At 35.5% G+C, this 27,500-nt stretch overlaps 1 protein-coding gene across 3 annotated transcripts in view; it reads left to right on the top strand.

Annotated features, from left to right (window-relative positions):
* LOC115222528 (PAN2-PAN3 deadenylation complex subunit pan3-like) overlaps window positions 1–27,500 on the top strand; it is a 74,042-nt gene that overhangs the window by 44,662 nt on the left and 1,880 nt on the right. For all 3 annotated transcript variants that reach the window (XM_029792784.2, XM_029792783.2, XM_036511568.1), the window contains 7 exons: window positions 400–525; window positions 3,124–3,286; window positions 4,225–4,312; window positions 13,312–13,451; window positions 17,039–17,168; window positions 20,694–20,758; window positions 25,538–25,676. In XM_029792784.2, coding sequence (XP_029648644.2) covers window positions 400–525; window positions 3,124–3,286; window positions 4,225–4,312; window positions 13,312–13,451; window positions 17,039–17,168; window positions 20,694–20,758; window positions 25,538–25,676 — 851 coding nt within the window. The remainder of the gene's footprint in view (window positions 1–399; window positions 526–3,123; window positions 3,287–4,224; window positions 4,313–13,311; window positions 13,452–17,038; window positions 17,169–20,693; window positions 20,759–25,537; window positions 25,677–27,500) is intronic.

Below are 27,500 nucleotides of genomic sequence, written 5' to 3' on the forward strand. Positions count from 1 at the left end.
ATAAGAAGCACCATCCGATCGTGGCCGTTTGCCAGACTCGTCTGGCACCTGTGCTGGTGGCACGTAAAAAGCACCCACTACACTCATGGAGTGGTTGGCGTTAGGAAGGGCATCCAGCCGTAGAAACATTGCCAGATCAAACTGGGCCTGGTGCAGCCTTCTGGCTTCCCAGACCCCAGTTGAACCGTCCAACCCATGCTAGCATGGAAAGCGGACGCTAAACGATGATGATGATGATGATGTATATGTTGGCATACATATATATATTCATACTGCATACATACACATTGTCTTCACTCCATTCATACTACATACATATAAAACTCCTTTACCCCAAATCTCTAAACTCCATGATTAACCTCTCCGCTTTCATAAATATTCTCTACTATTATTTTCCAGCATTAATATTCGTCTATGATTTTCACCCTGTTGCGGAAACCTTGATGATCAGGCATTTCTCCGCATCTTCCACAGTGAATGGTTATACGACAGACACAACGCGAACTTTTACCGGTAGTAAAACTTGTAAGTTAATTTGAATTTGTGTTATGATCACTTTTTTTCTCTCATGTAAGCACATCAATACAACAAAGCTACATTTATTATAAACAAGTTTAATAATTTAAAGTATACAACAGATGAACAATGCAATAAATAAATATATAGATTAAAATTAAAATATAAGATAAAACCATAGAATAATAAAATTGTAGGAAAATATAAACGATAATACATTATAAATTTTTTTAAATAATGAAAACGTAATCATCAAACAGTAGTCATAATAATACAGTTGTATATTTAAAAGATGAGGAATTATGTACATTATTTACATTTGATGGATATTTGTCCTCATCTTGTTTGTTGTTAACACAACATTTCGGCTGATATACCCTCCAGCCTTCATCAGGTGTCTTGGAGAAATTTCGAACCTGGGTTCTCATTCCTAAAGTATTTTTCGATGTTATTATTATTCAGGTCACTGCCTGGAATCTTAGGATTAGTAGCCCGTGGTCTTAAACACTACGCCATAAGATGACTAATATACGTCAAATGTAAATAATAGTCATAATAGACTGTTATTAAAAAAACCTCACAATCAATGTATGAAAAATTATGATTAATTCATTGAAAATACATGAACATTCTTAAGATGCAGACGTGACAAACATGCATTCTAATTGATACTTGTGACTATTGTTGGTCATAGTAGCCAATACACACTTCAATTTCCTTGGCAACACACATAGATGTGTGTTTTCGTGTTTGTATTTATCCTCCACCACTGCTTGACAACCAGTGTTGGTGTGTTCATGCCTCTGTACTAATAAAATAAGTACTGAGCATACAAAAAGTAAGTAGTGAGGTTGATTTGTTCAACTAAAATTCTTCAAGGCAGTGCCCCAGCATAAGCTGTAGTCTAACAACTGAAGCAAGTAAAAGTTAGACATACACATATTTATGTGTGTATGTATATTTATTTATATATAAAAACAAAGTTATTTTATTGCACATGGGTAGAAATATAGAAAAAAGAAGTTGAATATGCACTAGGATTCATTTAGATTCTCTATTTAAAGATTTTTAAAGCTTCACATCTTTGTATCTCAACTTTTGAAAATCAGAGATACCGGTTAAGTCTTTAAAAATTGAAAAAATTTGAAAAACTAACAAAAAAAAACATGATTTTTCCATGACCGTTGCCAGTACTACCTGACTGCCCTTGTGCCAGTGGCACATAAAAGCACTCACTATACTCTCAGAGTGGTTGGCGTTAGGAAGGGCATCCAGCTGTAGAAATTTTGCTAGATCAAGATTGGAGCCTGGTGTAGCCATCTGGTTTGCCAGTCCTCAGTCAAATCGGACGTTAAATGATGATGATGATAAACAAAAATCCTAATGCATTTCAACTTCTTTTATATACATGCACAGACACACAAGACAGGCTTATTTCAGTTTCTTTGTACCAAATCCACTCACAAGGTTTTGGTGAGCTCTAGACTATAGCAGAAGACACCGAAGGTACCAAGCATTAGGACTGAACGAACCTGAGACCACATGTTTGGGAAATAGGCTTATTAAGCACACTGCCTTTGTAGATGTATAATACACACATACACTTGCAGTATCAGTGAAATTACACCACCCATTTTGTGGTACACTATCAGCCATAAACATTTCCCCACTTTCTTCACTTGCTAATACCATCTTTTCATTTCCTTCATAATTCTTTATTAATTATTAGGAAATCCTGTCTTTTCTCTTTGCTAATGTTAGCTCTTCTATTTATTTTTCTCATTCTTGTTTGTGCAAAATATTCTTAACTATAATCTGTCGTTCATATTTTGTTTCTTTTCTTGATAAAACAATTTTTTTCCCTTACTAGCTTCACATTCATTGTTCATCGTATGACACCTTGCTCAATTTCTTGCGTTAATTTCATTCCTTTCCTACTAAGATAATGCTTCTTGTTATTTCTGATTCTCCTCCCTTTAATCCTAATTCATATTTCTCCTCTGTTCTTTTTTCAATTATTCCCTCTGTGTGTGTGTGTGCATGTGCTAGTTTTCGATTGAGTCTCTCTATCACATGTACCTTGTTTGGCTTATAGCTTAACAGATTTTTTACACTACAGAAATCTACCATTATTACTGTAACTCTCTAGCATTCAGATTATTCTGTTAAATGTGATGCTTATTTGTTCACGTTTTTTTGTTTTAATTATGACTTACCTTGTAGCTTCAAGATTTTGATGATATGGTAGTTTGTTTCCAGAATTATGTTTAATGTAGGTGTGAAGGACCAGATCTGACGTTTTTGAACATAAGGTAGAATATTTTGGCCAGATTAAATTCTAAAGGGTTAATATAATAGATCATTTGAATTTTTTCCTTCTGTCTCTTCATCTCTATCACATGCACTTTACTTATCCTAGAGTATAATAGATTTCTACATAATGGGAGTCTTATTAGTACTTTGATATAATAAATCATATCAATCTCACTCTCTCTCTCTCTCACAGACACACACCTACACTTTTCCCATATTTTTTTTCACAGCTTGACATTTTTGGAAAATAGTTTGTATTAAAATACTAACTCAATTGATATTTTTATATTGCAGCTGGTGTCTCTAATGGTCCACGACAGCATGCTGGTTTACTCCCGGAAAGCCTTATATGGGCTTACATTGTGCAGTTAAGTTCTGCGTTGCGGGCAATCCATACTGCAGGTTTGGCTTGTGGTGTAATGGATCCCACAAAAATTTTGATATCAAGTAAATCAAGGTTAGTTTTGTAGATATATAATCTTATATTTGAGTTCATATATATATATTCTTTTAATTGTTTCAGTAATTTGACTGCGGCCTTGGTGGAGCACCGCCTTGAAGGGTTTTAGTCAAACAAATTGACCACAGGACTTTTTTTAAAGTCTACTACTTATTCTATGGGTCTCTTTTGCTGAACTGCTATGTAACACGAATGTAAACATGCCAACACCAGTTGTCAAGTGATGGGTTTGAGGTGGGAACAAATACACATAGATACACACATATACACTTACATACATATTCACATATATACATGTATATGATGGGCTTCTTTCAGTTTCCATTTAACAAATTCACTCAAGGCTTTGGTTGACCAGAGTCTATAGTAGAAGACACTTGCCAAAGGTGTCATGCCTGTACCTATATATATATATATATATATATATATATCAATAATTCTACCAAGTAGTGTTCAGCATGTTAAAAGGACCATTTATGGTGAACTTAAACATTAGCTGGCGGAAACTTTGAAGTTACTCTCAATATTATTCTTGTTAAAAAACGATAAAGTTGTTTTCTACAAAAAGTATTAAGTAATCCTTCAGTTTAATATAAGACTGTTTTTATTGGGAAATTAAACACATATAAATAATACCAAAAGTTTTTTTTCCCCAGTCTTTGAGGTATATTAGAGTTGCAGGCATGGGTATGTAGCAAAGAAGCTTGTTTCTCAATCACATGGTCTTGGGTTTAGTCCTGCTGTGCATTGTTCATCATTTCCAATCTTCTGTGGAAATATTCCTAGTCATGTTGAAACATTACCTCACTTGGGAATAGTTGAATGTTGGTGACAGGAAAGGCATACAGTCATAAGAAAATCTACGTAAACAAATTCTGTCTAGCCCATGCAAGTATGGAAAAGTGGACATTAAAATGTGTTGTTTATATTTTCAGATTACGAATCAACTGCATTGGTATTTTTGATGTGTTAACATTCGATAGTAACCAGGGGAATTATGTCAGTCTCGTCCCTCATTATCAAGTAAGTATATATTTATCATTTTGCCTTCGAGCTTGGAGAAAGAGCCAAGCTGGTGACTTCTTTTGCAGGACGTTTTTTAAAAGTAGCCAAGTGGTACTTTTGTTGGAGCATAAATTCAGATAGTTACAGACATGTCTGTGGGATTAAGAAGCTTGTTTGGTTCAGTACCTTCTACAATAGTCCCTGGCTGAGTAAACTCTGTGAGCAGATTTGGTAGATAGAAACTCAAAGAAACCAGTTGTGCTTATGTGTGTGTTTGTTTGTATGTATATATGCATGCATGCGTGCATGTTATTTTGGTGTTAACCAACTGATAAATCTTTGACCAAGATTTTAATTTGAATATAGAAAGTCTGAGGCTGTATCATAGTTAAGAGTTCAACAATTTCTTTTATAAATATGAAAGACATTTTGAAACTTTTATCCATATGTTTAATATTTTACTCAAAGCTAAAATCCTATTTATTATTTGTATTTAAACTGCAATTTAGAAATCTCAAAGGTGGTCCTTAGAACTGAATGAACTGATTTGGCTTTTGTTTTTTTATTCCCTTTGTCACTAGACCTATAAATATAAATTTTAGATGGAAATGTTTATATCTCGTATAAATACTAAGAATTTCATGCAGAGGAGCATTAGGTATAGGTTAATGGATGGTTTGAAATTTAAACTATTTTTATTATCCAGACTTGTTATATTATGATACGTCTTACATGAAATTATGAAAAGTTTTCTACTTAATATTTCTGGCTTCTTTTCTGATGATTTCTGTTTAGTTTTACTTTATTTTTACTTTATACTTGTAGACCCTAAAACTGTGCCACTTTACATTGTTGTGGTAAGAAGTTTACTTCCCAACCACATGAGTTCAGTCCCTCTGCATGGCATCTTGGGAAGTGTCTTCTACTATATCTCTGGGCTGGCCAAAGCCTTGAGTGGATATGGTAGATGGTAACTGAATGAAGCACCTTGTATGTATATGCATGTATGTAAGTGTGTATGTATGTATTTAAATTTGGGGTTTGACAAAAGACACCAATAGAATTAGTACCAGTTTTAAAAAAGATGAAGTTCTAGGGTTGGTTTGTTTTAAATAAATTCTTCAAGACGATGTCCCAATATGGCTACAGTCTAATGACTGGAACATGTAAAAGACTAAAAAGTTATATTAAATTTTTAAAATGTTAATTTTTTCTTTTTTATTAATAATTATGTCATTGTGACCTATTTATTTAAATATCTCACTTTTAATTTGGTTCTTAAAAATTCTGGTCTCTTCATTCACTTGCACCCCGTTGCATGACCACATTTCAAATACTAAGCGTTAGGTACCCTCAAAGCAAGCTTTTTCTCTCCATTCTTTTTTTTAACTGGAGATGATCCTCAACTACATGCATGGATATCTTGTTTAGGTGTTCACTTCCCAGCTATGTGAGTTTCGGTTAAGCTCCCGTATGCTGTACCTTGGACAAACGTCTTCTACTGTAGTTGTTCTGGGCTGAGCAAAGCTTTGTGAGTGAATTTAGTAAACGGAAACTGAAAAAAGAAAACCAGCACATACATATATATATATATATGTATATATATATATATATTTATTTATATATAGTTTGTGTATAATTGCTCCTTGTCTTGACTTCAAGTGATAGTTGATAACGTGTTGGTGATGATAATGAGAGTGATGCCGACAGTGAGGACAACGATAAAAGTGCTGGTAGAGGTGGTAAAGAGGATGGCCAAGTAATAATCTCATGACGAGGTTTATACCCCTTGGATGATGAATCGTGAGAAACGAAAGCCTAAGAATAAAAAGGCATATATAGGTCAGCTCGACCTATATTTGAAAAGAAAATGAAATTGTAAGAACGATGAAATTATTTACACCATTAAAGCACATACTGTATTTGCTAATGAATAAGGCACACTTTTCTTACTTTTAAAATTTTCCTAGCGTCTAATGCAGTCATATTAAGAATGGGAAACAATCTTATAGTTGCGGCAACTGACATAAGTCCTCTCAGTACAAACTTATGAAAATTTGCTTACAATATGTAAGTAGTTATGAGGAAAGATAAACATCATCTCATTATACCTCCTTCTTCATCATAACCTACTGATATATGTCTTACATTATTTAGTGATTGTGTTACCTCTAGGAAACATTTTTTAATTATATAAATGAAAACTCTTCTTAGAGTGTGAATTTGGTTGATGGGAACTGGAAGAAATTTGTAAAAATGCCATTTTTTGCTAGTAGCAAAAAATGCCATTCAGCAGACAGACCATGATTATAATGGCTACAGAGGTTGGCAAAATTTTTGAAATTTTCATATTGGCTTGCAGCCTCATCATTGAAGTATATAACTTTGGTTAGATCTTCAAACTTTGATTTTATAGCAGTCAGGACTTGATTAGTAAAAGCTTGAACTGCCACAGTGTCATTGTTGAGGCAATCAGACATGACACACTTATTTACACATTTGAGATGAGAGGTTGAGGAGTCTTTGACATAAAATAAAAAGGGATGCACTTTAGCTTGGGAATTATCCCAATGATGCCCCTGCACAGCATCCTGTATGATAAAGCTATAATTTTCTCCAAAATCAAGTAACATGATGGCTTCATTATAGCGAAGCTTTTCTTTAAATGCATTCAAAGCCACAGATTTCGCTTTTGCAATAAAGTGGTGCTGTGTAAGCTTACAGAATGATTCACACTGATATCAATGAAATCTGCTGCAGTAGCTTCAAGTTATGCAAGTGTTTTTCTATCGGTGTGCACCCATTGTTTATATTTAATCATGTCACCTTCATAAAACTCTTGACTACCCAACTGACTATTGAGTTACTCTTGTAATGCCCCTTTCCCAGGACACTGTTCACAGGCATGCAACTAGCAGTCTCTACTTTGTACATTACAGACAAGTTTAGACAGCACTTCATGGTAAATGACATCAACTGGTAATGCAGCAGCTAACAATTTTGCATTTTGGTGGTACTAACAAACATGCACTGTATGTGAACCTTTAGGACCCACAGCTACACACCACTTAGGTTGTAACTTACAGAATTTAGAAAATCCTATTTTGTCATTGTAACTGGTTTTGAAAGCTACATACAATTCATTTAAGTTTGTTAGCAACAACCTTTTCAGTTTGTGAATCTTTCTTTCATCTGTTCTAACAGTCACATAATCTTTCTTACTGGGACTTACCCTAGAAAATTCATCAAGTTCAAAAAATTGCTGGTATCTTGTGGCAGAGCATGGCCTAGCTTTCTTTCTGGCTCAGCCAAGATTCCATCTTCTCTCTTTAAAGATCTGGCTCATCTTACCAAATATTCACTCACTCACTCCAAATGTTTCTTGAGTTTTCTGTTCGCTCCAGCTATCTGGCAGTAGGGTTAACATTTGAATTTTCCCTTTCCTTGATGACACTTTGCATTTCTCACAATTTCCTGTATCTATGTCAACATTCATGTCTGAAGGTGCATCTATCTAGACTTAATTTTCCCTGTGTAGCTGCTTTCATTTTCTTTATCTTGCTTCGGATGTAGGATGCCTGGTCCCTTAGGTCTCACATACTTGGTAGGTGAGCAGCCTAACATAATTACTGTGGCATTCAAATTCTCTCAAAGTATTTCTGAAGGTTGTAAATCATCCACGTCATTGGTAGTGCTTGGCCCAGCTTCTTCGTCAGTTTTGTAACGGGAGATTTTAATTAGTGTAGTTACCAATTGTAACGGGTAAGATTGATTAGGTATGCAATAATATGTAATGTTGGAGTCAGCAGTTGTAACAATAAAAATTTGTTGTTATAACAGCAAGTTGTAAGATGTGAAAGATGGACAATGCTTGAAGCTTTTAGAAAATATTTATTTAACTCTTACATTGAATATATTACCTTGCCTCGACGGGCAGGTGATAAAAATCATAAAGCATGCAAAGTAAAGATAGATATAGATTTTCCTTGCATAGTTTGTTTGTGTTCTTGTCATCGTTTAGTGGTAATTACAGAGAGAGATAGAATGATGTTGTAAGAGAGCAGAATTAGCGCTAGTGAGAGTGTGGGATGTCTTTCTTTTTCCCTCGGGCCATTTTGTCTGCCTGCTTCCATAATTCTAGTGGTCAGTTCACTAACTGATGTTAGCACTCTCTCAACTCACGAGTTGTCACCAAAGTAACTAACTGTCTTTTGTTTACTGGTTCTTGTTTTTATAACTATCGATAAGGATAGACATATCATTGAGAACAATGGGCTTCGTTGGTGGTACTGTGATATCTCTATTCTAGCGTTTGGTGAAGTAGAAGAGGTTATAAGGGTCAAGTGATGAAGACATTATTTCAGCCTAGCTAAAGGCAATCTGGCAAATGTAAAACTGCTGTCAGAGAAAAACCAGTGTTCCACCATGAGAAAAGCTCTGTTGAACTGTTAATTTAAATTTGGCTATGGTGGATCAAATCCACTTCATGCTTGAAAGATTCATTACAGTTTGGTAATTAGCCTGTGTATAATCCCCAACTCTTGTAAGGTCCCTCCAGCAACTTCAGCATAGTTTCTGTCCTGGCATCAACCCCAGATTCTTGGCATTGTCTTCACTTACATTGTGGAGAGATCCTGAAAACACATTGTAATATATTATAAAATGTCAAATAAATGCAATAATGCATTACAGTACAAATAAATGTTATAGTTTTTTTTAAATTGCATAACACATCACAACTTTGAAACATTGTAAGTCCTCTGGAAAATATCATTAATTTAAAAAGAAATAATTTTTGCAGCATAACAAGATATGGACATTGAAAGATTAATGGCAGTTTATCTGTAGTTATGAACTTAGAATTTGTGCAGGATTTAGAACTTGCACGGTGTACCCATGTCCTAATAATTTGCAATATAAAAGATAAGACGTCACCAGGGCCTACTACCACCCTTACCTTCACCATCTTTATTTAGTACCTCATTAGTTTCAACCATTAACAAGAGTATAAAAAGATCATGCCTGTGATAAACTTATTAAAGGTTAATATAATTCTGACAAACAGATAGTACTGTATCTATCTTCTTCAGGTAATGGAGTAACACTATCTTAGGTCAATATTAATATCTTTCAAATTCTCTCATATATGTTTCGCAAATGAATAATTATACTATTATAACACTATTGAAATACAATTATAGTATTATACTATTAACATACTATTATACTTATGTGATATCTTCTTTTTGTGAATGCTTTGGGATCTGCACATCACAGGCTTCCATAATGTGAAAGGAAAATTTTCTCATGATGAAAGCAAACATTGTCATCTTCATGCAGTGAATTAAAGCCATTTCATTGTCAGATAAAGAACTGCATTTCAAAAATCCCTGTTTTCTTGAATAATTTACTTCCAAGATTACACTGAGATATAGAACTGGACACCATCATGGCAAGATGAGTACCTGAACATTTAATATAATGCATTAAAAATTCATTACTCTGAAAGGAAGCTCAGCAACAAAACCAGATTTCTGTCACATCATCTTCAGAAGTATAAGAATCTATGGTAAAAATTTTAAAATGCTAGTGAACTGTCCACATGGTCAACTAAGGGCATCAAAGTGGGCACATTTTGAAAAATTCTGAAATTGTGCATATTTCAAAAAATTATTCTGACACTCCCATAATAGCAACTAACATGGTTACTGCTCAGAAATGGTCTACTACTATGCTAAGTAACTGAAAAACAATTGTGGTTGCTTTAGCTAGTGTGCCATTTGCAATAGAAATACCTAAAAGAGGCATACAGTTGCTGGACATTTAATTCTTGGCAATTTTCAGAGGCCTGTAGATGGAAAAATATATATGACACACTTGATTTGATAAGATGTTTGAACTCTACAGAAAAAGTTAGCCCCAAACACATGATTCAAAATAGTGCTTACCTTATTAGAGGAGAAATGGCTGTCTCAAGTTGGTCGAAGAAGTTCGTTTGGAAAAACATGTATAATTAATTGATATTTTAAAGGCCTACAATTTCAAAACTATTGAAGATATTGACCAAATACTTAATATAGGTACAAGAGCTAGTATGAATTTTTTCAGGGGTGGCTGAGGGGGATGACCTGGGAAATTTTTCTGAAACTGGGTGATTTGACATGGAATAACCCCAAATTTTGTCTGACTAATGCAAGCATGGAAAAGTGGATGTTAAATGATGATGGTGATGCTTATCATATACATTAAGACACACGTGTATACAAATATATGTGTGTATAATATATATGTATTTTTTTCTGTGCGGTGTAGTCTATAGTCTGCTTAGAATATCTGGCATTGTAGGCTATAGTCTAGTTACCTGTATAGTCAACTAGGTGATACATGAAGGTGTCATATCCACTGACTGATGAGTAGCACCATAGCTACAAAGGTAAAGGTGACGCATTAGATAGGAATAATTACAGAGGTGTCAAATTGTTGGATCAGGTGATGAAAGTCACAGAGAGGGTCATAGCCCAACTAATTAGGAAGAGAGTTAGTTTAGACCACTGATGCTATATTTCTGGTAAGACAGCTGCAGGAGAAAATCTTTGACAGAGTCCTCCAATCCCTTATCTGGTGGTCAATGTGGAAACTAGGGATAAATGAGCAGTTGGTGAGAGCTGTATAAGCTATGTACATAGATGCTGTCAGTAAGGTGAGGGTTGGCAATGAGTATAGTGAAGAATTCTGGATAGAAGTAGTGGGTTCACCAAGGATCAGTCTTCAGCCACCCCTATTCATCATAGTCTTCCAGGCAATAACAGAGGAATTCAAGACAGGCTTCCTCTGGGAGCTCTTCTGTGCTGATGACCTTACTCTAATAGCAAAGTTCAGAGAGCTCCTACCTCTGCTGTTAACAAAAGGGCTCTTGTTCAGAATGAAAGGTAGACCGTATGATGCCTGTGTGCAAACAGCCATGCTATATGGCAGTTAAACATGGGCTGTGACTGCTAAGGACATGGGTAGGCTTGAAAGAAATGAAACTAGTATGCTCCACGGGTTGTATAATGTCAGTGTGCATATACAACAGAGTGTAAGCACCTGGAGACAAAAATTGGACATAAGAAGCATCAGATGTGGTGTGCAAGAGAGACGACTGTGTTGGTATGGTCATGTGTTACATATGAATGCGGACAGCTGTGTGAAGAAGTGTCACACCCTAACAGTGGAGGGAATCTGTGGATGAGGTAGACTCAGGAAGACATGCGATGAGGTGGTGAAGCATGACCTTCAAACATTGGGTTTCACAGTGGCAATGACAAGCGACTGAAACTTTTGGAGACATGCTGTGAGATCATGGCCGATGCCAGTGTCTCATAACTGACCCATTTAAGAGTACCTGCTGTGCTTGAGAAGACCTGAAAAAGCCAACTATAATTGTAGTTGTGGCTGATGCCAGTGCCACCGAACTGGCACATTTGCCAGTGGCATATAATAAGCACCTTTTAAGTGTGGTTGATGGCAGTCCTAATATTGGGGCATATAAGCTCTTGATGGGGAAAAATGGGTATTAGTAGGTGTGGGAACTGATTCCCACACCTACTAATGCTCATTTTTTCCCATCAAGGGCTTATATGCCCCAATATCAGACCATTTTATTACACCCAATATACACTAAATTTATGATTATTATTTACAAAATATATATCACTTGTTCCTTATATAAATATATATATATTGTGATTGTATGTAGTTGTATCCTCTGCAGTGGATATTCCAAGTGCATTTGGATGGTGAACCACAAACAAGGCCATGCACTAAAACATATATATATATGACAGACATGGAAGTCAAACTGTCCAACCCATGCTAGGCATGGCAAGCAGACATTAAGCAGTGATAATGATGATGCTGATGATGGTGATATACAAATCGAGGCTGTTCGTTCTTCAGTAGACTAGAAGAATGTTACCTTGCTCGAAAACAGCTCATGGTTTGTACTAGGAAATGCATTTGGCTGTAGAGTAGTTTGCCCAACAGACTTTCATCTAACTATGCAAGCATGGACAAATAAACCTTAAAATGCTAATGATAAAAGATATATATATGTGTGTGTGTGTGTGTGTACTAATATATAGTGTTTCTTGTGTGTACAGTTAGATATATGACTGCTAGTAGAGAATTTAGAGCTTTGCATAAAGTATCATCATCGAATCTACTTTCAGTAGAGTGGTGTTGTTACTTAGCAGTGTTACTGGTTATGATATACAGATCAGATGTAGGATAAAGTTTGATAAATACAAGATGTAGCTTGTACCACTTGTTCCTTATATATACACATGTGTATGTGTGTGCGTGTATATTGTGATTTTACTTATTTTGCATCTTCTGCAGTCGATATTCTAAATGCATTATTTGCATCCTCTGCAGTTGACATTCAGGGACACATTTTAATACATTATGTTCTACACAGATCAAATGCTTGAAGATGGACAGTTTCTGGAAGGGAAATAGAGAGCAAAAGAAAGAGAGAAAAGAGAGAAAAAAGGATCTGATGCTGAAAACAGGGGTATTCTTAGGTGAGCTGGCAGAATTGTTAGCACGACGGTTGAAACGCTTAGCGGTATTTCATCTGCTGCTACGTTCTGAGTTCAAAATCCGCCGAAGTCGACTTTGCCTTTCATCCTTTCAGGGTTGATAAAATAAGTACCAGTTACGCACTGGGGTCGATATAATTGCCTTAATCCGTTTGTCTGTCCTTGTTTGTCCTCTCTGTGTTTAGCCCCTTGTGGGTAGTAAAGAAATAGGTTTTCTTAAAAATATGAGAGAGAAAGAGGTGCTAAAAAAAGATGGAGTGGAAGGAATTATGGTAAGTGTTTTCAAGAGGAAGGGCCTATGGTTGTGAAAAACTCTGCCTCAACATACTTTTGTCTGAACTATACAATGATGATTATGAAAATGAATTTGTAAACTGACAGAAATGTTTGTCCTGTGAGTGTTACATTTAAAGTATGTCTTTTGTTTATTTCCAGCAAGAAGATCTCGTTGCCTTGGGTAAAGTTGTGCTTGCTTTGGCATGCAATTCCATCATGGCAATACAGCGTGAGCAGGTTTCGAACTCGCTGGAGCTTGTGGCACGCAATTATTCAACAGATTTGAAGAATTTAATCTTGTATGTTTTCTTTTGTTTACCTTTTTTGCTTCATTATGTGGTTTAAAAGACTGGATGTTCAGCATGTTTGTTAATAGTGTTTGATGTTTGCTTTAATGGAAACTATGTTGTTTATAATACACATCCCAACACTTAGCATTCTACTGTCTTCCACCACACACCCACCCACCACTTCAAATGCCTCATGTCTGAAGCATCCACCTCATCAACACTACTTTTATCTTATTCCAGCTCCATCCTAGTTACTCTCGACCACTCTTCAACCCAATCCTTACAATTGTTGTGTACCTCCTCTCTCCTTACATGTTTGCTGTCTCTTATTCCCCCATACATTCTTACAATTTCTACTTACAAAAACCCCTGATCCCTCTGTCACACTCATTCTTATCTACTTGTACCTTGAGGATCCATCCTGACACCTCATCACAACCATTTTTACTTTTCTTCCACTCCACCCAATCTTTACAGCAAGAAACCTGGCCCCTTCTCTCACATTTTAACCCCCTATCTCCTAGTTTAAAGCCGCCTTTCTCTCTACTGTTTCCCACGCAATAAAGTAGTACCTTTGTCATGCAGGCTGCATGGCACCTCACTAGTGCTGATGTCATGAAAATGGTACCCTGTGTGCTTTGTAAAGTGCTTAGCATTAGGGAGGACATCTAGCCATAGAAACCATACCAAAACAGACAATGGAGCAGGATGCAATCTTTGGACCCACTGGATCCTGTTAAACCATTCAACTCGAGCCATGAGTTAAATGATGATGATGGTGATATATATATATATATATATATATATATGTATATATATATATATATATACACATGCACACATCACTCCTCATCATTATCATAATTGTGCTCCAATGTCTGCTTTGGAATGGTTTCTACAGCTTGATGCCCCTTCCTAACATTAACCACTTAACAGAGTGTATCGGGTGCTTTTATTTTTCCTTCATGGCACCAGCACTAATGAAGCCACCATGCAGCTTGCAAGACTACAAACTCCAGGTGTGAGTGTTTGCTTTATGCTAAGAGATGACGTGTAGCAGTATGAGAGAAGGAGCCAGAACAGACTACATGATTGCTTAGATTTTAGAAGAGTGGGTGAGAGAGATCGGGTTGGAACTGGAAAAAGATGAAAATGCTATTGATAAGGTGTCAGGGTAGACATTCAAGACATGAGTTGGGCAGAGAGACCATAAGTTTTTGTAGGTGGGAAGGCAGAGGTTGTAAGAGTGTATGGGGAAATGAGAAATAAGGATTGTTTAACTCTTTAGCATTCAGATTATTCTATCAAATATAATGTTTATTTAATCATGTTGTTTTGAATTAATCATGTATTATCTTGTAGCTTTGTGATTTTAAATGATGTGACTACAGTTTTTAGAGTGGCATTGTAGGATCCATGTGAGAGGCTGAATCTGGCAGGTTTGAACATAAACTGGTAGAATATTTGAGCCATATATGATCAGTTTAAATGCTAAAGAGTTACAGAGAGGAGAGGTAGATGAAAACTGCGAAGACTGAGTAAGACTGAAGAGCGGATGTAGTGAATAGTGGATAAGAGGTGTGGAATAACCAATGATGCATGAGTTGTAGGTAGAATGGGGTGCAGAAGAAAGTGAGGGAGAGCAGCAGGTTGGTAATGATAATGCATTAGGGAAGGGGAAGACAAGAGAGATGACATGTGGTTGGATAAGTTGTTATCCATCCTTCATCCATTAACATTGTTCTCTTTGTCTTCACTTTACATTAATTACTTCTACCAAGCCACCAAATTATCTCTCCTCCTCTACCACTATACAAATCTCTTGTTATGCACAATGCATGAGAAGAGAGTAATGTTGTGATGGGTTTTAAGGAAGAGCTGCAGTTGGTGTGTGGTAGTGTAATTTGAGGAGAATATTAAGCAAAGCACACATCTGTTCTATGCTTCAATCGCTATCTCAGTCGGAAGATTCAAATATCATCCTGCTCAATAAAGAAGATTGTTCCATATGCCTCTTATCTCACCCATATAAGCTGTTTACAAAAGTCATAATCACTCGCCTATCAAAACATTTTGATAGCCAACAGCCGAGAGAGCAAGCAGGTTTCCATAAGATCTGTAGTACAATAGATCACATATTCATTCTAACACAGTTTATAGAATGGGCGAATGAATACAACTTACTCTGTGCATCACTTTTGTTGGTTATGTAAAGGCCTTCAATAGCTTTGAGATGAATGCAGTGTTGAAATCTCTGGAAAAGCAAGATGTCAAAGCACTATACATCTAATTGCTCAGAAATACAAACTCTGGATGCACAATAGATAATAGCTCTGCTATCTTGAGAAGGGTGTCTAACAAAGATACACCAACTCTTCAAAGCTCTTTACTGCATATCTAGAAATAGTCATCAAGGACATTAAATGGACAGGTGGTGTGAACATCAATGGCAAACAACTAACACACCTTTGGTTTGCAGATGACATTGTACTCCTCACTAAAGCCACAGATCAGGTTTTATTTCACTTTAACTCATTTGAATTTCTGTTGAAATACTCAACCTTTGTTACAATTAATTTTGAACATAATAAAGAATTTAGTAAAAAAAAAACTTTGTCATTATTAAGCTGGTGTTTAAGACATTAATTAATGTGAAATTTTGATGGAAGGTTTTAATTTAAATTATTTTACACATGAAGTTTTCTATCATGGAACCACTGGTGGTTGGACAGGTTGGGATGTCAACTGTACAATGTCCTAAGAATAGTTTTGAGAGTGACTTCCCTTGCATGAGGCCTTAAAGACAGAGTGCAATAAGTTAAAAAGCAAATGTTTAAGATTGAAGTATTATAATCACAAGATGTAGCTCATGAGGTGATAAGTGGAAGTACAGAAAGAATGGAGAGCAGCAGTATAATAGAACTGTAAATAGATGAGAAATAAATGATTTAAAGTTTGGTGGAGAGAGAGAGAGAGAGAGAGAGAGAAGGGTACCAGAAACAGATATGGAATCTATGTGTTTGTGTCTTTGGGTCTGTTTGTTTCCACCATGGTCAGTTGACAACCAATGTTCGTGTGTTTACATCCATCATAACCTAGTGATTTGGCAAAAGAGACTGATAGAATAAGTATTAAGGCTTACAAAGAATAAGTCCAGGAGTCAATTTTTTCAACTAAAATTCCTTTAAGGCAGTGCTCCAGCATGGCTGCAATCAAATGACTGAAACAAGTTAAAGAATGAAATTTTGCATGGCCACAGCTCATAAGCTGAAACTGGAAAAATCAAAAAATCAAAATCAAAATATATATATATATATATATATATATATATATATACCTTGATAGTTTTCTTTGCTACACCATCACTGCTATCTTGTCTTTGTCTTCCTAGTTATTACTACACTCCTTGTTGAGTGACCGTGAGTGTGTATAATAATAAAAGCAAAATTCTGTCTGTCTGTCTGGGACCACAGTATCTCAGAAAGGTGTGCTCAAAATGTGTAGAGGATACGTGTGTATGTATATGAATACATGCATGTATATGTTTAATGTAAGTATATGCCCTGCTTTTACTACTTTTAATAAATCCATTGCAGATACCTAATGGGATCACAACGACGACAGCGCAGTGTTAACGATATAATGCCAATGATTGGTGCAAGGTTTTACACACAGCTTGATGCTGCGCAACTACGCAGTGATGTTGTTGAGAATGAGTTGGCAAAGGTAAGCTTGCTTAAACTTCGATCTAAAAGTTGAGATATTTTACATGAAAAATATCTCAACTTTTAGAGCGAGAAATCTCCCTCTCTCTATCTGTCTCCAAGTTCTCTCTATCTTATGCTTTCCCCTCTGTACATATATATTTCACTCTCTCTATGTATATCTATATCTCTCATACATGATGCTCATCCTCTCTTTTGATATGACGTGTAATTGTTCCCATTTTGTTTAGAACTTCTTATTTGTAACGTTTTTACTTTCATTTTATGATAGGCGGGCGTGAAGAAGCGGACGTCCAGAGGCGGGACGGCGCTTCGAAGCATCGTTCCCGGGTCGGGTCCGTGCGTTCACCGCGACGCTCGCGTCTGGCGTTCCCGCTCTGACTCAGGTGTAGCAGGCGGCCGGGGACCCAAAAGATGGCGAACCAAATTTGAAAATTTTCACTTAATTTTAAAATTTCAAAATCTGTAACAACAGGAAAGATCTCTCTTTTTGTCAGTGACTTTTCTCATTGGAAACTTTCATACTCTCTTGCTCTTTCTCTATATGTATATCACTCACACTGGGTGCATGTCTGTGCGTGTGTATGCAAGTGTGTAAAGATCATTAGAGCAACAGTGAACTAAGAAAAATCTTTACATCTATGCACTACATGGAAAAACAAAAATTTATAAATTGCCCCAAATGGTGCAGATATCAGTTCTGATCAAGAGGCCTTTCCATCAGAGAAGGCATGGTCTGACATGGAATGAAAAAAAAAAATGAAAGAAAGTCATTCTATTGTGAAAATTGCCTGGTAACAATGGGATATTCAGCTAGTATATTTCATATATATATATATATATATATATATATATAATGAACTATGGTTGCAGAACAAACAAATACAAGGTCATCCACGTAACATTTCATATCTCGAACATTTAATCACATAATGCTTTTTCTTTCACACAGAATATACATGTATAACATCACGGAAGATGAAACATAACTCATCAATACAAGCATATAAGAAAATGCAAGAAAAATGTGTGAATACAGTTCATCACGGTTAAAAGTTAATACTTTAGCGATTAAGAAATATATATTTTTTTAAAAACATTACAACATCTAGAATAATAAATACGTAAAAATATAAAGTAATATATAAATATATAGATATATTAAAAATATATAAAAATACATATGTATAGGAAGCATATAAATAAGTAATATATAAACTTTTTTTTTTACTGCTTTAATTCTTTCATTTGGGCTGGTCTAAGCATGACTTCTTAAATAAGAAACCACGCAATACTGGTTAAGGAGGTCTCGCCCTGGTACGTGATGTCTGTCTCTCTATTTTTTCCCCTGACGAAGGAGTAGTTATTGTGATGCACCCTCGTGCATTAAATACAGTGATGTACCCCTGAAATGGCCATAGGGAATGTAAATATGGTTTCTTTTTTGCTTGGACACTGGCTTTTAACTATAGGTTTCCCTTATCTGAAAAGTAATTTTTAATGAAAAAAATTTCTAAACGATGAACTTTTATCTTACCTTATATATTATATATTACTTATTTATATGCTTCCTATACATATGTATTTTTATATATTTTTTATATATCTATATATTTATATATTACTTTATATTTTTACGTATTTATTATTCTAGGTGTTGTAATGTTTTTAAAAAAATCTATATTTCTTAATCGCTAAAGTATTAACTTTTAACCGTGATGAACTGTATTCACACATTTTTCTTGCATTTTCTTATATGCTTGTACTGATGAGTTATGTTTCATCTTCCGAGATGTTATACATGTATATTCTATGATTAAATGTTCGAGATATGAAATGTTACGTGGATGACCTTGTATTTGTTTGTTCTGCAACCATAGTTTAATATATTTGTCTCATTCAATTGAGCACTTCTATAGCAGTCCTATTAAACATTTTGTTCAAGATAAGAAACAATCACTGTATTATTGAGATATATATATATATATATATATATATATATTATATATATATATATATATATATAATGTGTGTGTGATATATCTTGACTTTGCAAAGGCCTTTGATAAAGTCAGTCATGGACTGATATGTCACAAGCTGTGTGACTTCAGCATAGTTGGAAAACTTGGAGAATGTCTACATGACTTTAAAAAATAGAAGTTGGGCAGTCATAACAATGTCTTTAGTTTATACTTGTATGTCTAGATCTCTACTCCTACACCCATTCTGCCCTGTCAAGCATTCTCCCTAATTCATCTAATCCCACCTTCCCTAATGTCAATAATTTCTCTGTCTGTTGATCTGCTCAGCTACTGTGATCATGTGAGAGCAGAATCAACAGATGCTATGTTCCTTTCATTTGTCATTTTCATCATCATTTCTTCCTACAATATTTTCACTGACTACCTCCTTTCTATGATTCCCTATGTCTCACCCTCTCTTTGCCTAGTCTTCATATTAACACTGCTTATATCTGCTTCCATTTTCAACTTGCTCTCATATCTGTCATGACACCCCTTTCACTAAAGCTCTTCACTTATGTACTTTACATTTCACTCCCTACTACTCCTACACCTTGTACATCATCCTCTGCTTCTATTTCTCTCACCTTACATCTACTCCATATAGGTATTTCTCATCAACCACGCCACCTCTGTTCATCACTTGCCATATTTACCTCTACCCTCATTTCCAGTCATCTGTTGTTCTCCTCTCACACTCATACATAACTTCTCACTCTCCCCCCCAATCCACTGTCTGTGTCTTCTCATATGCTCACCTTGTACCTTGAGGATTTGTTTTGCCCCAACTCCCATCATTACCATCTTTATCTTCCCAGCTATTCCCACTCACTCATATATGTGGAGTAGCCACGTATCTTCTCTTTAACAAGATACTTATTCTTGTCCCTCTATCATACTTTAGCCCCTGAATAACTGGCATAAAGCCCCCCTCCCTCACTGAGTTGTGAAGTCTTTTTCTCTGTTTTTTTCTTTTTCTACCGTGTAGGGTACTTAGCAACCTCACCAGTGCTGGTGGTACAAAAAAAATGCACCCTGTACATTCTGTAGAGTAGTTGGCATTAGGAAGAGCATTCAATTGTAGAACTTCTGTCAAAGCAGACACTGGAGCATGATGCTGTCCTTGGATCCATTGGATCCTGCCACACCGTCCAACCCATACCAGCATGGAAAACAGACATTAAATGATGCTAATGTTGATGTTCAACGATGATATCGTCATCCTTTAACACCCATCATTCATGCTGACATAGGTTGGGTGGTTTCACAGGTTCTGACAGAATCTAAGGACTACATAGTGCTCCAATGTCTCATTTGGCAAGGTTTCTACGGTTGCATGCTCTTCCTTACACCAACCCTTTTGCAGCATGTATCGTGTGTGTGTGTGTCTTTTTTTTTTTTTTGTGACATCATCAATAGTAACACAAAAATATGAGTTTGTGTGTGTTTATATAAACCTATCTGCAGTCATGTCTAACATCAATTCCTTGTCATTTTCTTTCCAGGAAGTTGAAAACGGCCGCCTGTTTCGACTCCTTTGCAAGTTAGTTACGATATTGGAAAGACCCGAGTAAGATATATTGTTTTATTCTCTTCATGTGTGTATGTATGTTATATGTGTGTGTGTGTGTGTGTGTGTGTGTGTGTGTGTGTGTGTAGCTGCAGGTGTAGCTGTGTGGTAAGAAATTTACTTCCCAACACATGGTCTCAAGTTCATTCCAACTACATGGCACTTTAGGTAAATGTCTGCTTTAGCCTAAATGCTGATGAATGATTGTGTGTGTAATATTAGGTTGGAAAGAAATTCCTGTTGCATTTCAAAATGGGAAGGAAACAAATGATTGTTTGGTTTTAATTGGTATATTTAATGAAGATAATTCCTTTCATTATTGTCAACGTTATCCCATCTAATTTGGCAAATTGTTGGTCCATCGGATTTTAAATTCTTCAGGTTTCCAAGTAAAGAAACAATATTTTTGTTTTCCCTCTAAATAACGTTTCAATAATCTGCAAAGGTGATGCTCAAACAGAGCAAGGCATTGAGAATAAGGAGGATGAGGTAAAAACTCCCATATATATATGGTACTATAATCTTTTCCTGAGTGACTTGGGTAATATGTTGTCTTGCAGTTTTGTGTAAGAGCAACAATGATGGGCACTTTTTATGCAAATTTTTGTGCAATGGTTCCAGTTAATGACAATAGTTCTTTGTTTTAACTGTTTCATTTTGGTTTAACATTTCATTTTCTACCTAACACAGAACTTGTCCAGATACATAAAGTTTCATTTCCATAGAGAGGTTGAATATTTCTTGCCACTTCTATTACTGAAGAATCTTTTTGAATGCAGTGTCAGGTATGGGGCTGAGCTTAATGAGTGGGACCCACTCCATATAGGAAGGGAAAATAATCTCCAAAATCAAGAATTCTCCAAAGCTGATATGCTCTGCAGATGTCACTTATTGTGGAAAAAAGCATGTCCACATAGCTATCCTCCTCTCTCCTATCAATCAGATTGTCTATTACTTGATGCCATTTTAATTTTTGGAGAATTCTTTCTACTTGAGATTATTGTCCTTCTTCATTTGGCATTTGTCCCAATGGAAGTGGAGATTAATTTCAGTAATCCAACAATTTATCTTATATATCATCATAATCATCGTCATTTAGCATCCACGTTGCATGGGGTGGATGGTTTGACAGAATTTGATGGTTCTAAAGACTGTATTGTACTCTAGTTTGTTTTTTTTGGCATGGTTTCTATGGCTGGATACCCTTCAACTTTAAAGTATGTGCTAGATGCTTTTTTTTTCATGGCATCAACACTAGTGAGGTTGCCATGCAATTTGCAAGACTTTGAACTCCAAGAGAAGTGAGTTTATGCTAAATAAAGGATTAGTGCTTTAACCCTTTCGTTACCAAACCGCCCGCAAAAAATTTTGGTTAATGTGACCAAACCACCCAAAGCCGCCCGAATTTACCTATTCATATTTAAATGAGAATATCAGAGCAAATCTCTTTAGTACATTCGTGAAAATACGTATTATACTTCGTAAAGAGTTCAACTACAGTTTTGTACAAAAATCGAAGTGTAATTTTAATTCCGTGAATTTGGGGAGATTTTTTTCCGAAATTTGTTCCTATTGTGTTTTCAAAATTTGTAATTCTGACAAAAAATGGATACGAATTTCATTATATCAAGCAGCGAGTCAGAATTCGAAGGATTTTCTACTGAAGACCTTCATAAATCTAACTCTATGACTGAAAAAGAAAAGCATGTGGTATTTGATAATGAATCTGATGTTTCATTTTCCAAAAGTGAAAACAGTGAATCCGAGAGCTCCGACAGCGATAAAGAAAACGAATTGGCACCTGAATGGAGTGAAAATTTAAAAACTGTTTCTTTCGGTGATTTTTCTGAAGAAACTGGACCAAGCCACAGACTTTCCCAGAAGAGTAAAGCCTTAGACTATTTCTTTTTACTTTTTCGAATGAGCCTATTTGAAATCATTACGGCGGAAATGAACCGTTACGCTAAATGTAAACGAAACGAAAGAAAGGATAGTTAGTGGTTTCCCACAACCTTAAATGAAATTAAGACTATTTTGCCATAAATATTATTATGGGTATCAGAAAGTTACCCAGAATAACAAATTCTATCGTAAAATTTTGTTGTATACCCAATTGAATATTAGCGATGTTTGAACAAAATTTTAATAATTTTATATTTTGTTGAATTTACCTGTATCTACCTGCAATTAGAGTCACGTTATGACAAAAATTATAGTATAGAATTGGTTGAGAACATTTCATTAAATTATCTTCCAAAATTCACGTTAATATATTGATAAATAAAAAAGTTATAGTTGTTTAATGAAACCAGACTAAATTTATGATTATGTTAGAAATTAATTGAAACACATAAGGGGTGAATTTTGTTCAGAAATATAGTAACGAAAGGGTTAACATTCAGATTTTTTTGTCAAATGTATTATTTATTTATATTGTTTTGAATTAATCATCATTATTGTTTAACTTTAAGATAGTCAGTGGCGTCTTTGTATATTTTTAGAATGGCATTGTAGATAAGGTGTGAGAGGCTGGATTTGGTCAGTTTTAACATAAAACATGTAGAATATTTGGGCCAGTATCAGCCAAATGTCAAGCCCAAGTATTCTCCATGTTTTATGTTCAACCAGCCAGATCTGGCTTCTCACACCTTACTCTACAATCTGATTGTAAAACTAAAGCCACATCATCAAAATCTCGAAGCTATGAGATAATGTATGATTAATTGAAAACAATTTGAATAAATAAGCACATTACAGTTGACAGAGTAATTTAACCCTTTTGTTACTATATATTTTTTTTTGAGATGCTCTGTGTTTCTTTCAATTACTTTAAATATAACAAAGAATTCAGTAAAATAATTTAGCTATCATTCAGCTAGTATTAGGAATATAAATTGTGAATAAGATTTGGTGGAAGATTTTAATTCAAAACTTATGAAAATGAGACATTTGTGCCCAGAGCCAGAGCCGGTTTCAGCCAGGTTGCTAACGAAAGGTTTAAATGCTAAAGGCATTTAAAGGTATGAGAGAAAAAGTCAGAGCAGAACAGAAGAGAGGGTGGGAGTAAGTGGGTGAAGTTGGAAAGAGATAAAAATAGTGGTGAGGAGATGTTTATTTGGACCCTCAAGGTACCAGCTGAGTAGAGGATGAGTGGGCCAGAGGGACCAGGCATATGGGTGGGTGAAGATTGCAAGAGTGTATGAGAGAAAGAGAGATGAGGAGTGAGTGAGGCAGTGTGAATACAGTGAATGAACAAGTGTTGAGGGGTGTATGTTGTAAATGGTGGACAAGAGTAGGGAGTGTCCAAGGATGCATGGAGGGTGCTTTTTAATGGCACCAGCACTAGTGGCATCATCAAGTAACTTTCAAGACAAGACCCCCACCTCAACTGAGTTCGAGTGTAATATTGAAGGAGGTGGTTTTATGTCAGGTGTTGAGAAAATAAAGATGTGATAAAGGGTGTTTTGCTGTAGAGGTGACACATGGCTACCGCAGCAGAAAAGGGAGAAAAGATGGTATATGAGATGTCAGTGCATAACCTCAAGGGACAAGAATGATAGAAAGTGTATAGGGACAGAAGATCAAGGATGGGTGGGTAGGTATGTTCAGGAGAGGCAGACTTTAGAGATGAGGACAGAATTGAAAGTAGTGAGTGGCAAGCCCAAACACAAACGCAGATGGTTAATAGTGAATCTCATTCACTGGAACGCAAGCAAGCAAAGGGAAATACAATAATTGCTTAAGTGGGGTTTGTGAAGAGAAAACCAATAGGATAAAACTGTAGATAACAAATAGGGAGATACCATATTTGCTGGCATTTTAGGATGCCCTGCTATTTTACAAAGATATTTTGTGTTAGATTATACACCTATTGATAAATATTTTAACTGGTCAAATCTAGCCAAAATATTCTATTTATTTGAGTTTCTCACATCTACTCTATAATATCATTAAAAAAATATACAATCACATCATAAAAATCTCAAAGGTACAGGATAATGCCCGATTAATTCAAAACAATGTCAATAAATAAGAATTATGATACAATTTAATCTGAATGCTAAAGGGTTAAAGTTGTTTTGTAAAGGAAAATGTGTATAGTTCTGCACAAGAAAATAGAATTTTAAAACAGTATACTGGAATAATGTATGAAACCATAAATTTATCATAGGTAAACTATTTTAAACAAGTACTACATTTCAACTTTATCTTCTTTCAGATCAATTGTATAGTTGGTTATATTTTAGTTAAGAGAATTGTTATACTCTATGTGAAATTAATATTTCTAGCTATAATATTTATGTAACTTCATTTAATCACCAGGGTGATGCGCCACCACTATGATATTGTTGTTATCTACTTATAGCTGACAGGTAGATGAAAGTTTAACATTTCTTTCATCTTTCTAGGAGAATTTTTCAATTAGATGTTTAAAAAAAATGTTTCTTTAATGTAGCACAGACATTAAATAATGTAAGTCATATCAAGTATGGTTATGTATGGTGAGGAAGGAGGTATGAGATGGCATGACTTTTTCACATAGCTACTGACTTGTGAGCAATTTTTTGTAAATTTATGGTAGCAGACTCATATTTTGGCTTGTTTTCAATATCATATTATTAGTAACAAATATGAGAGAAGGGCAAATTTTTTGATATGTTTAAAAATATTTAAAAAATGCATTTTATACTCTTACAAATACAGTGTATATTTTGAAAAGCTTATGTATTATACTTACCTGTTATTATAATTCAAAGTCATTAATCTTTTTCATTACAGATTCTCAATTGATGCTTCCTGGTCAGAAACAGGAGATCGATACATGTTAAAACTCTTCCGTGACTACATCTTCCACCAAGTTGATGAACATGGCACACCATGGGTAGATATGGCACATATCGTGGACTCGTTAAACAAGGTATGTCTGTACATATATCTTTTACTTGTTTCAGTCATTGGACTATGACCATGGGTGTCCTGGACACCATTAACATGTTGTCAGATATGATAATGAAGTCACTACCAATTGTCTGCAGGAAGATCTCTTAGAAATGATCCTTCTGTACTTCCGTTAAACCTATATTTGAAGCATGTGCTGAGATAACTGTTGTTTGTCGAGATGCCTATCACTAGTCTCATCTTGATTATTCTGTCACAAACTCTGACTACCTCAATTCATTTTTTCTATTCATTTCCCACTGTTGCACACCCAGAAGAATTTGTACGTCCATCTTTCACTTACGAGGTTTTTAGCTGGGGATGTGTTTCACTTTAACTCTTCTAAATGGCATACATCCACTTGTCTCTGCCCCTGCATTTCCACAATCCCATCAGCCCTACCTTTTATCTGCCTGCGTTAATTGTTGCAGCCCTAAAGTTTCGGAGTATCATAGAAGTCAGGGTGTATCATTAGTGGGAAGGTGGTTTAGTGATTGGTTCATATTTGTATGAATGTGTCCACACCTGTGAGGGATAAGAAAGATTGTGGGGCAGTTTCCCAACAGTTGGCAGATTTACATGCATTATTATTAGTAGGTTTGTCCTTGCATTTGATTTACCATCTTTCACACTTGCTGCATCTACCACAAAAATAAATAATAACTGATTAATTAACTAGTAAGTATCCCCTTAGCTCATAAAAATTCACTTACATTTCCGATGTAAGTGAATTAAAGGTCTTTCCAGACAGAATATATTGATAAAAAGTGAAAAAAACAAGCAAGCTAGTCAGTACTTATGTTGAAGAAGAGTCATGTAAAAATTCAACTGAAACTCTCTGTGTGTGTGTGCACGCGCGTGTGCATGCTTGTATGTTTGTATCTTGTTTGATATTGCATGATAGTTGTAAGTCAGTGTCACCGTCATAAAAACAGTGTCATTCATTTCCAATATTCTCTGAAAATATATCTGGCTATGGGGAAATATTACCTTGGAAAGTGAGTTAGTGAAAATCCACCTCGATAAACTCTTAACTGACACATGCAAGTATGAGAAGTTGAACATGAAAATAATGATAGATGGGTATGTGTGTATGTATATATATATATATATATATATACACAACAGGCTTCTTTCAGTTCCCATCTACCAAACCCGCTCAAAGGCTTCAGTTCAGCCCAGAGCTATAGTAGAAGGCACTTGCTTGATGCCACACAGTTAAAATAAACCTAAAACCATGTGTTTGGGAAACAAAATTCTTAACTATACAGCTGTGCCACACACAGAGTAAAAAAAAACACTGGCCTAAGTTATCACACAGTGGGATTGAACCCAAAGCCCTGTGGTTGGGAAGTGGTCTTCTTAGCCATACAGCCAACCCTGTGCCTTGGAAATAAGTATTGTCTCAAACGTTATAGAATTTATAAAAGTATTAGTATTCATTGATCAATAGATGAGTCAGTGGCTTATGACTGAAAAGATAGTTTTATGCTTTTTTTTTTTTGTGATAGTATAGATCTTGGGATTGTGTCTAATTTTTCCAATTAGCCCAATCTTCCTCAGTGGCTTGTTGATTAATAAGAGACCTCATGCAGTTCCGGAGGTACTGTTTTCTGACTCTTGTGTAGTTATTGCCCTTGAGAAGGGGTGCTGCTCTAGGCAGTGCTTTGGCTCATTGATTTTTTTTTGTTAATTACAGGTGAAGGTCATTTGCACATGTGTAATTATATATGTACACACCATTTCAGCATGTCATCATTTAACATGCCTGTTTCCATAGTGGTATAGATAGGATGGTTTGACA

This window comes from Octopus sinensis, linkage group LG20 (genome assembly GCF_006345805.1).
Source record: "Octopus sinensis linkage group LG20, ASM634580v1, whole genome shotgun sequence".
In the NCBI taxonomy this organism is placed as follows: Eukaryota; Metazoa; Mollusca; class Cephalopoda; order Octopoda; family Octopodidae; genus Octopus; species Octopus sinensis.